Source organism: Pogona vitticeps, chromosome 3 (assembly GCF_051106095.1).
Source record: "Pogona vitticeps strain Pit_001003342236 chromosome 3, PviZW2.1, whole genome shotgun sequence".
NCBI lineage: Eukaryota > Metazoa > Chordata > Lepidosauria > Squamata > Agamidae > Pogona > Pogona vitticeps.
In genome coordinates, this window is record NC_135785.1 from 94,535,584 (window position 1) to 94,552,953 (window position 17,370).

Below are 17,370 nucleotides of genomic sequence, written 5' to 3' on the forward strand. Positions count from 1 at the left end.
TTCCATAGGAATGCATTGGAAACCGGTTAATCCGTTCCAATAGGCACGGATTGCCGTTCTTAAGCGAAAAAACCTATAGGAAACATCATTAAACGATACAATGTTTCCTCCATTGGAATGTATTGAAGCTGACTCAATACATTTCAATGGCTTTGCGAAGTCAATTTTTGCAAAATTAAGTGTGTCATAAAAGGGTCAAAAATGGTTTTAAATGCTTGGATTAGCTTCTGCACCCTCTAAAACGGATGCAAAAGTTAATTTGGCTTTGATCTGACTTTTCGTTAATTTATGGTGAATTTTTTCCCCCAACTTTGACAGCTGTCAAAATCTGACAGCTCCATTATTTCCTATGGGGGAAGAAAAAATTCACAAAAAATTAACGAAGACTCAGCAACTGTTCTAAATGCTTGGGTTCGTTAGAGGACCCCCTAAGTCATGTGCAAACCTGATTTGGCTTTGATCTGAACTTTCGTTAATTTATGGTGAATTGTTTTCTCCCCCATAGGAAAGCATGGAGCTGTCAGATTTTGACAGGTCCACTGGTTGCTATGGGCCGAAAACATAAATTCACCATAAATTAACGAAAAGTCAGATCAAAGCCAAATCAGGTTTGCACATGACTTAGGGGGTACTCTAACGAATCCAAGCATTTAGAACCGTTTTTGACCCTTCTAAGACACTTTTTAAATTGAAAAAAGAAACATCGTTAAGTGAAGCAGGGGACTTAAAATCACATTCGTTATGCGAAGCATGCTCCCAAACTTCGCTAAGCGAAAATCGCCCATAGGAAACATCGTTATACGGTGCATATTATTTTCTAAAAAAACCACATCGTTATGCGAATTCATTGCTAAATGAGGCAATCGTTAAGCGAGGCACCACTGTATATGGTCTTTATTGCACACTGTATGTCTGCAATCTAAGGAGTAACTGCAAACACAGTTATGGTATGAAATGTGTTTTTAGTTGGTGGATGTGCTGACACATACAGAATCACATATTTCTGAGATATTCAAGGTATATTTGAATCAATCATAACAACAAGCTGAAAGTTGCATTTTCTAGTATAATTATTGAATCTTTTTTTTAAATAACTGAATCTCATCCCTCTGACAGTGATATTGGAAGAATACCTTTGAATACTGAAGCTGACAAATCATTGAGAGTGCTGGCACCATGTTATGTTGGGGAAATGCCTCTTTTGGACAGCTTGGTTTGGGAGGCATTGATGAAGAAGTTGTTCTGGAACCCAGAAGATGCAACTTTTTCCTAAACAAAAAAATTCGGGATGTGGGCTGCGGACTAAGGCACACTGTATTTGTTCTGGATGATGGGACTGTATATACGTGTGGGTGCAACGACTTAGGACAGTTAGGACATGAAAAATCCAGGAAAAGACCAGGTAAGATTAAAAAACAGTGCCTAGTAGATACAGTACTGTATCATTCTCTGCGTGGATAACAGCTTTGCATGCTTGAATGCATATAGCCCATCAGATACATCAGAGTAATTTATTTATTTATTTATTTTATTATTTATTTATTTTTTTTATTTATATCCCGCCTATCTGGTCAGTTAATTCAAAATAGCTTTATTTTATTTATATATATATTTTTCTGAAACTTTCTTTTGAAAAAAAGTATGCTTAGGATTTCAGTGTTTACAAAATAGTGTATTTGCAAATTCTTATCTGGGGTCTGTCTGTTCTGAAACTTTAATAATTTCACATGAATCTTTTGTTAAGTAGGCCATGTTCTGGACATTTTTCTGAAAATTGATTTGAATCATAAGTTGTGAGCTGTGTTATCAACACATTTAATACATATGAAACTCCGATACAAAGGATTCCTAATTTTTTAAAAACTGATGCTTTCTCTTCAAAACACACATGTATAGTAGTCTATCAGCTGCAGTGAGTTTAAGGGGGAAATTGATATATATTAATGCATATTGACACTTGTAACTGAATTGATAGTATGGTCATTTTCTGTTGTCTTAACGATTCATAAGTACAAAATGCATGTTATTTTCAGACATGCTGGAATATGCAAAATGACAGAAGCAGAGTAAGAAAAAAAATCTGTTATAGGGCTACTCTGTAAAAAAACATGGTAACATGAATTTATTGATCGTATTTCCTTAAATAAGAATGGTTCATATCAGTTTATTAGAATACCAAAGTGTTTTTAAAACTAGTGGACATTCAAGAAGATAAGCAGCCCTGTTTCCTTCCGGCATCTATTAGTTCAGTTTGTGAATGAAACCCTCTTAGATAAAATTAGTCTAGAGTTGCAAATAAGCTGCTCTATTTTATAATAGCTTGGAATTATTATTTTATAATATCTCAGATCATGGCTTTCTTTTTAAAACTATTTGCTTCCTGGATAATATTGTATATACTGTCCAGAACATAAATATAGGTTTGTTTTTGGTATCTGTGAGACCATATGTTAATGAGAATGATTTTATTTTACTTGCTCTCATCAGAAATCTACCCATGTCACTTGTGCGAGCCAAGAGGTGAGGCTGAGGAGCCTAACACCGAGGGAGGCCCAGAAGGAAAAGACAAGAATTTGGGCCTTCTCGGCGGTGGCTCCTCGCCTCTGGAACAACATACCTCCTGAGATTTGCATGGCTCCCTCGCTGGGTATTTTTAAGAATCAATTAAAAACCTGGATGTTTTGGCAGGCCTTCCCATCAGATAATTCCTGACGCCCTTTTCTTCCCTCTCCTATTGCTTCTTCCATCTTGTTCAGTGCTCTAGTTATGTAAAAATTGTTTTTATATATGTTTATTGTATTATTTTGTGTTGTTAGCCGCCTAGAGTGGTCCTGATCCGACCAGATAGGTGGGATAATAAATAAATAGATAGATAGATAGATAGATAGATAGATAGATAGATAGATAGATAGATAGATAGATAGATAGATAGATAGATAGATAGATAGATAGATAGATAGATAGATAGATAGATAGATAGAAATAGCAGGCTTTCAGTACACATATATGCTTGAGCCCAAGTATTTTCTGTTTAAGCTCGGGCAGATGTAGCAGTTATATTGCAGTGAAGATATCAGAAATAATATAAAGAGAGGTATCTAGAAGTAGGTTTATTGCCAACACCTTGGCTGCCAGCTAAATGTCATAGGATACAAATAGGTATGAATCAGGAGATTTGTGGTTAGGAACTCCCATTCTTGTTTTAACTAATGGCAGCTGTGGGAGTCCTCATATCTAATTGGGAATATTGTACTGGGGATCAAGTTAATTCATGCCCTGTGGCTGTTTCACACAAGAATGAAAATGTACAGCTATTTTAAATTTGATCCGTAGTTAGAGGGACAAATAAACAGTCTCTGTTAGATACAGATCAGTAACAAACTGGTTCCTTGGATTCTAACTTGCAGTATTTGTCTCTGATTTAACACAAAGGAGACTTGACATGCTGGTGAGTACAGTACATTGTTTCTGCTGTGTATGGTGTTTTGAAAATGTTTTAGCAGATGAAGTATCAAATACTACTACTTTTTTCATTTGATTACAGAACAGGTGGGTGCCCTGGATGCTCAAAATATTGTAGCCGTTTCATGCGGAGAAGCCCACACGTTAGCATTAAATGACAAGGGTCAAGTCTATGCATGGGGGTTTGCTGCAGATGGACAGCTTGGCTTACCTGGAACTGAAGAATATACCAGAGTGCCCAGGTATAACTAAATTTAAAAATCTCATCTTTTAAAAAATATTCATTTAAAATGTGTCACCTGAGCTGCACACATTTGAAATGTCAGGTCTGATTCCTACAAAATACTATACACTTACATATCCTTGTAACTTGCTGTAATCTATTATAGCGACTAGGGTTGAGCTCAGACATCCTCATTCAGCCTTCACTTATCACTCAAGACAATTCTCTATCTCTGTCTTAGCCCTAAACTACGGGGAATGTATCTTATAGAACTGATGTAACAGTTACATAGTTAAAGTATATTATATATTGTGAATATTTGTGAAGTACAGTGGTACCTTGGTTTAGGAACGCGTCAGTTAACGTGATTTTCGGTTTACGAATGAAAATCCATTGAAAATAGTGCCTCAGTTTATGATTTTATTTGCAATATGAATCAAGTTTCCCCAGTTTGCCATGTTTTAAAAGTTGATGTGTGATGTTTTAAAAGTTGAAGTTGGATGTTTGAAAGGTTATTGCTTGATTAATTATGTTCCTGTACAGTATTTATGCCTTTAAAGTGCACTTTATAAAGAGATTTGAACAGATAAAAGACTTTTTAAAAACTTTTTTCTGACCTCCAGAATGGATTAATTGGTTTTCATTGCGTTCCTGTGGGAAACCGCATTTGGGTTTATGAATTTTTTGCAATACAAAACATCCCAAAGAACACATTAAATCCATAAACCGAGGTACCACTGTACTGCAAATTGTATTTGAAATTATATCAATACTAATAACTGGATAACTCAGTGAGATGAAGCATCTGGCTGTGGATCTGGGTCAGTAGTTTAATTCCCAACTATTCTTTGAAGGGAAAAAAGCCATCTTGTATGGCCTCTGAATGCTCTTTGTCTAGAAAAACCTGAAAAGTCTTGTCATAGGTCAGAATTGACTTAACTTACTTTACTTTTATTAGATTTTTACCCCACCCCCCTAGACAAAGTCTACTTGTGTAATTATTAATTAAATATTACATATTATTGTTGTTTAAAAATAATGTTCTTATAGCCTGAAAATTGCAGTGCTGTTTCAAAATTTCAGTGTAATATTGATGGAAACTTCTTGAATTCATGCACATTTTAACAGCTCTAAGAGAGAAAGTGGTTACATTTGCAATATGATCTGTTCTTGTAAATTTTGGTTGTATAAGTAACGTGTTTTTCATCATGCAACCTTGATACTCATAGTTTTCATTGCAGTACCTGAGTCACTGTAGCTCTTGTTTTTAGCTTAAATATTGTGTTTTAATAAAGTAAGCTGCTTTAGGTCCATTCTTAGGAGAAAGGTGGGATAAACAATTTTTAAAAAATAAAATAAAAATGATGATAATGGCTAGAATCATTGGGATGATTCAGATGTATATAAATTAAATTGCACAATTCACTGTTCATGAACTTTGGTTAGCTAACAAGGTTCAGGTCGCATTACTTGGTGTGTGCCTGCCTGTTGAGCAGTCAAGGGTATCCTTGAAGGTGGTTCGGTGCTTCATTAATTAGTGGCAGTTCACAGACCTGAGGTACACAATTTAACATCTGTATGCGTAAATCACCATCAGTATTCTGGTCAATGTGTTTGAATTTATGGGCAGCAGGCTTTTTCCTCAGCAATTCTGTCTGCTTCTATTGTTCAGAGTAATTTAAAAAGTGGATTGAGGATTTAATAATGTGATCTGGTTTACTAAATCCCAGTATCCAGATCAAAAGTGTGCAAATTTCTATATTATAGTCAGTGCCTGCTTTAGTGAGACTTTTCATCACTTTAAACTTGGAGCAACTTCAAAGTGAATTTACAATACAGCACAGAATTGGAGCAGAAGACTCCTGTTTGGGTAATTTATAGATGGAAATCTTATTATTTGTAACAAGTAACTCTTTAAGGATCACATTTTTTCCCTATTTGGACAAAACATCTTTGATTAGATGTTGTAGAGTAGCTTTTACATTTAAATCAGTCAAAGTATGAACAGTTTCTTTAATCTTCTTGTACTGTAACCACAGTGGACAGTCAAGAAAAATATGGCTTCTTCCTATTTGTACAGCTTGGGAGCGTCACACATTCTGTAAGAGAAGAATTGAGTGTCCTTTTGAGAAGAAAGGTGGGGTAAAATATTTTAAATAAATAATAAATAAAATAAGCATCCAATGACCAGCATATCTTATTGACACACTAATTGCTATACTGTTACACAAGTAACATACATACATACATATTGGAGAACTGTAGTTTCTTATTTTGACTGAACTAGCTATTGTCTTTATGCATGTAAGATACATTTCTGAATTTTTCCTTCAGAAGAACTTTTTGTATGCTTTGTAGTATTTTGTGCAGAAATCTTATGAAATATCTTATTTTTCCCACAGAAACATCAAAAGCTTGTCTGACATCCAAATAGTCCAGGTTGCCTGTGGTTACTACCATTCACTTGCACTTTCCAAAGGTATTCCATCTCTATTGGCCATTGGTGTTTTCTGTTTAAAATCTGTGTAATTTTAAAATGTTTCTTTGTTAAAGAAACAAACTACAAGGCTACATCCTGTAAAACATAGTATCTGAAAGACTAGCTTGTACTAAGGGAATGAAAGTTGTACATTAAGAGTATTTGTTTTTTGTTTTCTTTTTCTCTTTCATTGTGTTTTTAATCTTTACTTTTGTATTTTTGTTGACACTTTTTTACTACTTCTACATTACTTCAATCACTTTGCTGTTACCTACATGATGGATACTCTAGATCACATGTGTCAAACTCAAGGCCTGTGGGCCAAATCCGGCCCGCCAGGCCTTTTATGTGGCTCTTGCAATGTTGCCTGCTACTGTGCACTATACTGTCCACCCATAATGCTCTGCAAGGATGCTGGGAATCTGCCCAGCAGGACTTCTAATCCCAGCATTCCAAGCAGCAAAGAGTCAGAAACTGCAGCCACTTGGGTGGTGTACAGCACCTTGGAAAATGTTGTCCTCGCTGTTGCCCAATCCTGTTCTTACAGCTCCCAACGAGGACTGTTTGATGGTGTTGCCATCTTAACTCAGCCTGCTTTCCAAGTGTTTAGGAAATGAAGCAGTCAGGAAAGTGACAAAAATAGTCTTAAATCCCAGTCTCTACTCAACGACAGGAGAATAATAAAAAGATTATAGGTAATTTTTCCTTATGAATTATAGAGGAGGGCTTAGATTCCACAGTGACACAGGGAGCCACCTTGCAGCCCTCTCACTCTTGGCAAGCCCCCTCTTGTTCTGCTGAGATCACTCTGTGACCCTGGGAGGGAAGCGCACAGGTGAGGGGAATGGGGATGTGTCCCCCTACCAAATTCCCCTAAATTTCTGCTCCCCCCTCCACCAGCATGTGGCACCTAGAAAGACGGGTGGGGGAGCAGCCAGGATAAATTGCCTTCTGCTTTGAAGATAAGCGCAGACAATAGTGGATTTCAGACCTCACTTGGCTTTCGCAGTATAAAGTGTTTTGCCGCTCGGCTTTTGGTAGGGAGAAGAATCACACATGGCCGCACATGTGCACACACATAACTCGGCAAAGCAAGGAGGGGGCTGAAATCTGCAGCTGGCCTCTGGCAGAAGCTGGACCCTGTAGGTGGGTGGCAACATTAAACACGGAGGCCCTTTCTCCTTCCCACGGCTGCTGGCCCTTCTTTGAGGGTGTTCAGTGCAGAGAAACAAGAAAAACCTTTCTCTCCCTCCATGGAGAACCAGTAATAATCGAATGAGGAGGATTATATTTAATATGATAAAGAGCAGGTACATTTATATAGTCTTACAGATACAACCGCAAGAGCAACCATAATGCCGATGAGGCCCAAGATGAAATTGAGTTTGACACCTCTGCTCTAGATTGTAGCCTAATATACTTCTTCTCTCAATGGAACTGGGAGGGGGCAATCCCTTCTCCCTACTGTATTCCCCTTACGTACTCCAAGAAATGTTGTGGAGGACTAGGAAACCTTCCAAAACTTGTTTCTGAAGAATAGGGCTAAAATGGGAAAAGGAAGAAAATTCTTCCTCCACTGAGTAGTGTGGGCAGCATATAAATTGAATAAATGAATAAATAAATAAATAAAATAAAATGTGACATTGGAGATAAGCCTTAAAATGTAAATTCATGTTCTGAAAAATATTCCAAATAGTACAGTGGTGCCTGGCTTAACAGGTGCCCCATTTAACGACGAAATCGCATAGTGATGAAGATTTTGCGATCGCATTGCGATGTTCCCTATAGGGAAAATTCGCTTTGCGATGATCGGTACCCTGTTTCGCTTACCGATCATCGCAAAGCGATGATTTTTAAACAGCTGATTGGTGGTTCAAAAATGGCTGCCGGGTAAAAAAAATGGCCGCCCGCTGTTTTCTGGGACGGATTCCTCGCTTACCGGGCAGCGAAAATGGCCGCCGTATGGAGGATTTTCGCTTAAAGGTGAGTTTGAAGCCCATAGGAACACATTGAAGGGGGTTCAATGCATTCCTATGGGCTTTTTAATATCGCATAGTGATGAAATCGCTTTGCAGCGATTTTTGCTGCATGGATTATCGTCGCTATGCGAGGCACCACTGTAATTGTGATTAGCTGAGTGATAAGGTTGATGTGAAACTCTTGATATGCATGTACGCCTGTGCAGGAATTATGAGGAAGAAAGGGAAATGATGACTTGCTTGTAGGACTACAAGTTACTTATTTTATTATGGCATTAAATTAATACAGCAGCGTACAGTGTTTTTGTGTTGAATTTTTACAATACTTCATGCCGAAATTTGGTTACCCCATTTGAATTTTGTGGCCCAACCAAATAGACTCATTTGGTTATTAGAATGTAAATATTCTTAAAATTGCTGTTCATCTTAAATGTATACCTTTTGTTTTTCTTTTACAGGAAGTGAAATTTTTTCCTGGGGGCAGAACAAACATGGTCAACTAGGTCTAGGTTATGAATTTAAAAAGCAGACATCTCCACAGTTGATCAAGTCTTTATTAGGGATACCCTTTGGACAGGTTGCAGCAGGCAGAGCACATAGCTTTGTATTGACTCTTTCTGGAGCTGTTTTTGGCTGGGGGCGTAACAAATTTGGTCAACTTGGCCTTAATGATGAAAATGGTAAGCTTTCAGAATTTAACTTTGACAATTTTCCTCTTTAATTTTTATGATAAAAACACTTTGGTTGGGTTTTTTTTAAAACCCCAAACCAAAAATTTTAAATCTCTTTGCTCAATGATGTCCAGATCGTTTATAACCTGAATCACAGAAAATTGCTAAATTAAGCCATTGGTCTAATTTTAGTCAGCTTCATGACTTTGAAATACTATGTACGCTTTCATTGGGTGCAGTAGTGAAGCTTTTATAATAATGAATGACCTGTCATATTTGTTATACTGCATATTTGTTCTGTCCATCTGAAATTGTAAGCGTTGAGGTGGAACAAGATTTGCACATAAAACTAGTTTTTAAGAAAGGAGATTTCAGTGAAACTTTAGGAAGAACTTCCTAATAATGAGAGATCTTTGATGGTGGAATCAACTGCCTTGAAGGGTGGTGGACACTGTCACTGAAGATTTTTAAGCAGAGGTTGGATTGTCACTGGTGCTTTAACTATGGATTTCTTGCACTAGCAATGGGCTAGAGTCATTGACCCTTGGCATCCATTCCAACTCTACAGTTCTGTGATTTTATGAATTTGTGATTTTAATTCTTTATGTAATTTGTTACAAATATATCTACTAAATTATATTTTTCAGATAGATATGTTCCCAATCTTCTAAAGTCACTAAGATCCCAGAAAATTGTTTACATCTGCTGCGGAGAAGATCATACAGCAGCTCTTACAAAGGTACAACACAAGGAAAACTGTGTTTTGCACTCTGATTAGCTTATTGTTGAAACAGACTATGGTTTGTGTTGAAATACCCTGTTTCCCTGAAAATAAGACCTAACCTGAAAATAAACTCTAGTATGATTTTTCAGGATGCTCATAATATAAGCCCTACCCAAAGAATAAGCCCCAGTGAAGTGAAACCCCACCCTCCACCATTGTGCAGTAACCAGAAGATGACATGACTACGTCTGAATAAATGTAGATTGTTGTACAAGAAAAAAATAAAACATCCCCTGAAAATAAGCCCTAATGCGTTTTTTGGAGCAAAAATTAATATAAGACCCTGTCTAATTTGGGGGGAAACACGGTAGGCTATTTTTTAATGCTTTTGGTTTTAGGGTTTGATTGTAGCAGATGGAATAGACTATTGATTATTGCAAGCTTTGTACATTTAGCTTGCTTGCTTTGGTACTTCAGGGTTTAGCCGCCTGTAATATTAGCCCTCCTTCATGGATTGCTGCCTTGTTGTGGCAAAGGGGCTTGAATAATTCAGAGAAGCTATGGGCTATGCCGTGCAGGGACACCTAAGACGGACAGGCTGTAGTGAAGAGTTCTGACTAAAAACGATCCACCTGGAGCAGGAACTGGCAAGCCACTCCAGTATCTTTGCCAAGAAAACCCCATGATCAGAAACAAAAGGCTAAAAGATATGACGCTGGAAGTTGAGCCCCTGAGGTCGGAAAGCATCCAACATGGTACTGAGGAAGAGTGGAGGACAAGTACAAGTACCACCAGTACTAATGAAGAGGTTGGGCCAAAGCTGAAAGGATGCTCAGTTGCGGATGTGCCTGGAAGTAAAAGGAAAGTCCAATGCTGCAAAGAAAAATACTGCATAGGAACCTAGAATGTAAGATCTATGAACCTTGGTAAGTTGGATGTGGTCAAATAGGTGATGGCAAGAATAAACATTGACATCCTGGGTGTCAGTGAGCTAAAATGGATGGGAATGGGCGAATTCAATTCAGACGATTATCATATCTACTATTGTGGGCAAGAATCATTTAGAAGAAATGGAGTAGCCCTCATAGTCAACAAAAGAGTGGGAAAAGCTGTACTGGGATACAATCTCAAAAATGATAGAATGATGTCAATACAAATCCAAGGCAGACCTTTCAACATCACAGTAATCCAAGTTTATGCACCAGCTACCAATGCTGAAGACGCTGAAATTTACCAATTCTATGAAGACTTACAACACCTTCTAGAACTGACACCAAAGAAAGATGTTCTTGTCATTATAGGGGATTGGAATGCTAAAGTAGGGAGTCAAGAGATAAAAGGAACAACAGGTAAGTTTGGCCTTGGAGTTCAAAATGAACCAGGGCAAAGGTTAATAGAGTGTTGTCAAGAGAACAAGCTGGTTGTCACAAACACTCTTTTCCAACAACACAAGAGGCGACTACTCTACACATGGACATCACCAGATGGGCAATACCGAAACCAGATTGGTTATATTCTCTGCAGCCAAAGATGGAGAAGCTCTGTACAGTCTGGAAAAACAAGACCTGGAGCTGATTGTGGCTCTGATCATCAGCTTCTTATAGCAAAACTCAAGCTTAAACTGAAGAAAGTAGGAAAAACCACTGGGCTAGTCAGGTATAATCTAAACCAGATCCCTTATGAATCCACAGTGGAAGTGAAGAACAGATTTAAGGAACTAGATTTGGTGGGTAGAGTGCCTGAAGAACAGGCTGGAGACTCGTAACATTGTACAGGAGGCAGCAACAAAACAATTCCATAGAAAAGGAAATTCCAGAAAGCAAAGTGGCTGTCCAACGAGGCCTTACAAATAGCAGAGAAGAGAAGTGAAAGAAATGCAAGGAAGATAGGGAAAGTTACAGAAAATTGAATACAGACTTCCAAAAAAATAGCAAGGAGAGACAAGAGGGCCTTCTTAAATGAACAGTGCAAAGATATGGGGGAAAATAATAGAAAGGGAAAAATCAGATCTGTTCCAAGAAAATAGGAGCTATTAAAGGAATCTTTTGTGCAAAGATGGATATGATAAAGGACAAAAACGGTAGGGACCTCACAGAAGCAGAAGACATCAAGAAGAGGTGGCAAGAATACACAGAGGAATTCTACCAAAAAGATCTGGATGTCCCGGACAACCCAGATAGTGTGGTTGTTGACCTTGAGCCAGTGGGCCTTAGAAAGCATGGCAAACAAGGTCAGTGGAGGCAACAGCATTCCAGTTGAACTATTTAAAATCTTAAAAGATGACACTGTTAAGGTGCTACATTCAATATGCCAGCAAGTTTGGAAAACGCAGCAGTGGCCACAGGACTGGAAAAGATCAGTCTACATCCCAATCCCAAAGAAGGGCAGTGCCAAGGAATGCTTCAGCTACTGTACAATTGCACTCATTTCACACGCTAGCAAGGTTATGCTCAAAATCCTACAAGGTCTGAAGCTCAACATAAAAAATACTAAGGAAAAAATACTAAGCCACTCGTCCCATCACCTCCTGGCAAATAGAAACGGAGGATATGGAGGTAGTGACAGTTTTTATTTTTTTGGGCTCCATGATCACTGCAGATGGTGACAGCATCCACAAAATTAAAAGAAAGACGCCTGCTTCTTGGGAGGAAAGTTATGACAAACCTAGACAGCATCATAAAAAGTAGAGACATCACCTTGCCAACAAAGGTCCGCATACTCAAAGCTATGTTTTACCAGTAGCGATGTATGGGAGTGAGAGCTGGACCATAAAGAAGGCTGACCGCCGAAGTATTGACACTTTTGAATTGTGGTGCTGGACGAGACTCTTGAGAGTCTCCTGGACTGCAAGGAGATCAAACTTATCAATTCTGAAGGAAATCAACCCTGAGTGTTCACTGGAAGCACAGATCCTGAAGCTGAGGCTCCAATACTTTGGCCATCTCATGAGAAGAGAAGACTCCTTGGAAAAGAGCCTGATGTTGAGAAAGTGTGAAGGCAAGAGGAGAAGGGGACGACAGAGGATGAGATGGTTGGACATTGTCACCGAAGCCACCAACATGAATTTGACCCAACTCTGGGAGACAGTGGAAGACAGGAGGGCCTGGCGTTCTCTGGTCCATGGGGTCACGAAGAGTCGGACACGACTTAATGACTAAACAACAACAACAACATTAGGGCTGCTGCTGAAAGAAAGCCAACTCTCGAGTCATAATGCTGAAAGCAACTATCTTTATGTCATCCAGGTTAGCTCTTCAGGGATATACTTCATTTCTGCTGTCATTGTTCCTCAGTTTCTTGCTCTCTCTAATCCACCTATAGGATATATTTTTAGGCATGTTAACATCAGGGTCATGGCTTCAGGCCTTATGTTGTGCAGCTACCTGATTTGACCAGTTTTTAACCGTTTTGGCTGTTCCATTTCTTCCCCTGTTGGTGAAGCAGCAGGTGAAATTCCACCTGAGGCACATAACTCAGGGAGTGGTCTTCATGCTATATATACATCACTTATTAGCTGGGTTTATTTTATCCTTCACTTCTCCATATACCTATAAATATGAGTTAGGTTTTTTTTAAAAAATACCATTTAGTTCCTTTTTTTGCATATGCTGTAATTTTGCGATTTTGAAGTTAGAGTCGGTTACTTGAACAGTTTCTGATTACAAATTCTTGAAGTCATTGTTGCAATTTTTAAAAATGGATATAGTAATCTTACTTTAGATCAGGGCAGAGCAACTCAGCATCTCTTGCTATTTAGCTTGGTTTTACTGGTAACTTAAAGTAGTTTTTGGTTTTGGTGTTGCTACTTACTTGCTTTATGTTTTGAATAAATATCCAGTTCTCTTAAGACTACTTGATGACTGCAAAGTTTTCTTGATTGTTGAAACTCTTTTTAATATATCTGCACAAAAGATATATTTTTGGTTTTATTTTCACATAGTGGAGATACTTTGTTCTCCCTTCGTGATAAATATTTCTAAAGATTAATATCATCCTTTAAACATTTGATTTTGTTTTGTTATACATGTAGGCCATATATTTAGTAATGCAGTCTTCAGTTGTAAATGACTATTTGCATACCTACAAAGTATTAGAGTAATTTAAAAGTTGCATTCTAATTTCAAATATTTTTTAGGAAGGTGGGGTGTTTACTTTTGGAGCTGGAGGCTATGGGCAATTAGGTCATAACTCTACTGCTCATGAAATAAACCCGAGAAAAGTTTTTGAACTCATGGGGAACATTGTCACACAAATTGCCTGTGGAAGGTAAGACTGAGCTTAGAATGGAACTGGAAAATGAAATTATTTCATTGAGTTTTTGACAACTTTGATCTAACTTTATTTTGAGGCTGTTATGAAATCATTTTTGGAGAATATGGCCAAACTGCTCTGAGTGTGTACATGATCGTTGGCTTGTTTGTATGACCTTTCTCAAGGCTGGGAAGTAGCACAAAAGTGCTGTGTGCTTTCTCCCCAGTGTTGGTTGCTGTATGTATCATGTGCATTTAAGGTGGGAAGGCTGCATTAAAACTCCCCGGTAAGCAGTTGGTGGTTTCAGATTTGACCGGTATATGGGATATCTGAATTAAATCTGGACTTTAGAAAATGAAAATCCCATGTGGTCAAAGCATGGATGTAGAGTGGACAAGTTCCTATAGTGGTCAATAAATCAAATCTTCTGTCCTCCAAAGGGGGGAATTTTCCTTACAGTGTATTCTCGAAGGCTTTCACGGCCGGGATCTGATAGTTGTTGTGGGTTTCTCGGGCTCTTTGGCCATGTTCTGAAGGTTGTTCTTCCTGACGTTTCGCCAGTCTCTGTGGCCAGCATCTTCAGAGGAAGATGCCGGCCACAGAGACTGGTGAAACGTCAGGAAGAACAACCTTCAGAACATGGCCAAAGAGCCCGAAAAACCCACAGCAACCATTTCTTTACAGTGTTTAGTTTGGAACAGTCTGCCCCCAGAGATCTGTCTGGCTCCCTTGCTGGGTGTTTTTAAGAGCAGACTTAAGACCTGGCTCTTTAGGCAGGCTTTCCTTCCTGTCATAACTTGATTTTTTTTCATTTTCCCCATCTTTAACTATGTTACTGTGACGTGTCCCCTGTGACCCCAACCTGATTCCCTCAACTGCAGGGCTCACACAGTTTACTTTGCTGCCACCGGTGGATTTCTTTTACCCATGCTGTAAAGATTTCATTCAGACATTTGCTGCCAACAGAACCTTGTTTATTTAAGGTTGTCAGGGAAAATCAGAATTTCAGATGTTCTTTATTCATTTCATGTTCATATAATCAAGTCAATATACATTCAATCACCACCAGTATTATGTGTTCACTTTAATCAGTTTATTATTATTATTACCTCTTTACTTTCCTGACTCTCTCTGTGCAATCACTTCTCTCCTTCTCTCTTAACTCCCTCTGCCTAACTCTCTGACTCACTGATCCCGCTCCTCCAGTCTTCTCATAGGCTCATGCAAATGAGGTTCTGCTATGAGTGACAGGAGTGATGTAAGGCATTCATCACAATTACTATTGTTTTTTTTTAATTTTATTATATTGTTTTTATTCCATTTTTTATAATTAGCCGCCCAGAGTAGACTTCAGTTTAGATGGGCGGGGTATAAATTTAATAAATAAATAAATAGTGCTGTCCCTGCTTCAGAAAACAGTTCTTTTGGGGGTTAGTTTTTGTTTAAATAATAGTGTACTTGAATATTGGCTCTAAAAGAGAAGAGAACTGAAAGTTTGAGCACCTTTTCTAGCATAAAAGAAAAACAAAAATTGTCCAATTCTGAACAAATTGCCTATTAAACGTTGTCAGTTCCAAAGCTGTTGTTTAACATTTATTTCAAAATACCTGTTTAATTACAATTTTAATTGCTATCTGTGCTCTTTATTGTGATTCTGATTATAGCTGCTAGTTCAGAATAAAGTCATTTGACCATTCAAATACGTTTCCATTGTTAGGAAAGGTAAGAGGGAGTATGGCTGGTGGGGTTAGAAATAGCACACTGCACTCCACAGCATATTATTTGCGCTCTGTCTTTGTCTTTCTGTGTTCATTTATACCTGTAGTGAAGTAAATGTTGGCATCTAGTTAGCTCCATCCATTTACAACAGACAAAGATGCATGGCTGAACTATGAGCTGTAAGCTTTCCAGTGGAAGTTTGATGCTTTAGTGGAAACTCGAATATATCCAATCACACTAAAGCTCTGAAATATTTTTTCCATAATAGGCTGAGTTTCTGTTTTTGCATATGTAAATTAAAATAATGGTATAGTATAGAACAGGCCACTGAAAGGCCCAGATAGGCCTCTTGAAGAATTTCTTTAGCAGACATAATGTAGTCACAGCAGCTTATTCTTTCTAAAATCTTGCTAGTGGCCCTAATGATATGTCATGCTAGAGAAATGGCTGCAGTAATTTAGACAACACAATAACTCAGTGGGCCCAAGGGATGACTTAATTGCATTGGCATTAAGGCAGCTCAATAAGCACAACAGCCTTCAGTCCCATAGGACAGCCAAATCTGTGTTTCGAGGTCATGTAATTTTCTGTTTATAATTCCATCATAATAGAACACTGTAACTTTGGGGTCTTTTCTTCCAACTTGTTATTTTGGTTTCTTGGCTTGGAAAGAGAAATTATGCTTAGTTGCTTTAGAAGCTTGTATCAAGCTTCTGTCAAACACCCAATGATGTTTGATAGAAGCTAGCTGAGGTCTAGGTTGAAGCATTACCTCCTACCGTGCTGGTGCTTTTGAGATAGCTGCTACTACTTCTATTTCTTTGTTTTGGAGATAAACAAGTTTTGGATCATTAGTTTAAAGTAACAAATAAATGATAGCACATACAATTTGAATGTTGATAGGTCTATAATAAACTTCTCTATCGTTTTTTTAAAATATCTGTTCTCTTTGGCCTAGGCAGCACACATCTGCATTTGTACCTTCAACTGGAAGAATTTATTCTTTTGGTCTTGGAGGTAATGGGCAGCTAGGAATGGGATCAACCAGTAATAGAAAAAGCCCTTTCCCAGTGAAAGGAAATTGGCTTCCTTATAATGGCCAGAGTCTATTAACTTCAGGTAAGTGTAGATCTGCTTTAATATTTATGAGGGGTGTTCTTAATGGATTAAAGATGTGGTAATAATAAGTTAAGGATTGGACTTGTTTGTAGCATATGTGTGCCTCACCAGATCGTATGCGTCCCATAACAAAAATGAATTGCACAATATAGAAAGTGAATCTAATTTATCTGTAGGTCTTAGTGAGAGTACTGAGTAGTGATTGTAAGTATAAGTCCAAACAGAAATGTATGGTTTCTGCAGTTAAACATATGTTCACGCATGGGCTTATAAGAGTTAGCGGATGCTTTTGCAGAATGAACATTTTCAGATTCATGAATTTAATTACCTGAGTCCAGTTTTAGTCTATATTAGTGTCAGCCCATTGAATTAATGACAATTATGTATATTTGGGCCAATATCTAAACAAAGAAGGATTTCTGATACTTGGTTCAAGTTATCCTCCAGATTCTAACATGACCTTGTTTTAATTATAGATGGTGAAGAATATTATTGTGTAAAGAGGATTTTCTCGGGTGGAGACCAGAGCTTTTCTCATTATGTTAATCCACAGGTATTTTATCTCAATTTAAAAATTCATAAATTGACTTCTTTGTTCATTTAGACTTAAATCTTATATAGTGGTGGCCCACATAGCGACAATCCGTGCAGCAAAAATCGTCGCTATACGGATTCGTCGCTATGCGAAATTAAAAAGCCCATAGGAATGCATTAAAACGCATTTAATGCATTCCTATGGGCTT

The 17,370-nt window shown here is 38.0% G+C and overlaps 1 protein-coding gene across 12 annotated transcripts in view; it reads left to right on the plus strand.

Annotated features, from left to right (window-relative positions):
* Positions 1–17,370, plus strand: part of HERC4 (HECT and RLD domain containing E3 ubiquitin protein ligase 4) — a 68,473-nt gene that overhangs the window by 11,141 nt on the left and 39,962 nt on the right. For 9 of the 12 annotated variants that reach the window (XR_013543816.1, XR_013543817.1, XM_020809406.3 and 6 more), the window contains exons 3-10: positions 1,117–1,402; positions 3,545–3,704; positions 6,088–6,164; positions 8,602–8,823; positions 9,462–9,553; positions 13,674–13,804; positions 16,467–16,627; positions 17,104–17,180. Coding sequence is in view for 10 of the 12 variants with exons in the window: in XM_020809406.3 (XP_020665065.1) it covers positions 1,177–1,402; positions 3,545–3,704; positions 6,088–6,164; positions 8,602–8,823; positions 9,462–9,553; positions 13,674–13,804; positions 16,467–16,627; positions 17,104–17,180 (1,146 nt within the window). In the remaining 2 variants the exon portion in view is untranslated. The remainder of the gene's footprint in view (positions 1–1,116; positions 1,403–3,544; positions 3,705–6,087; positions 6,165–8,601; positions 8,824–9,461; positions 9,554–13,673; positions 13,805–16,466; positions 16,628–17,103; positions 17,181–17,370) is intronic. The other 3 variants (XM_072995191.2, XM_078390892.1, XM_078390891.1) reach the window with 1 other exon arrangement.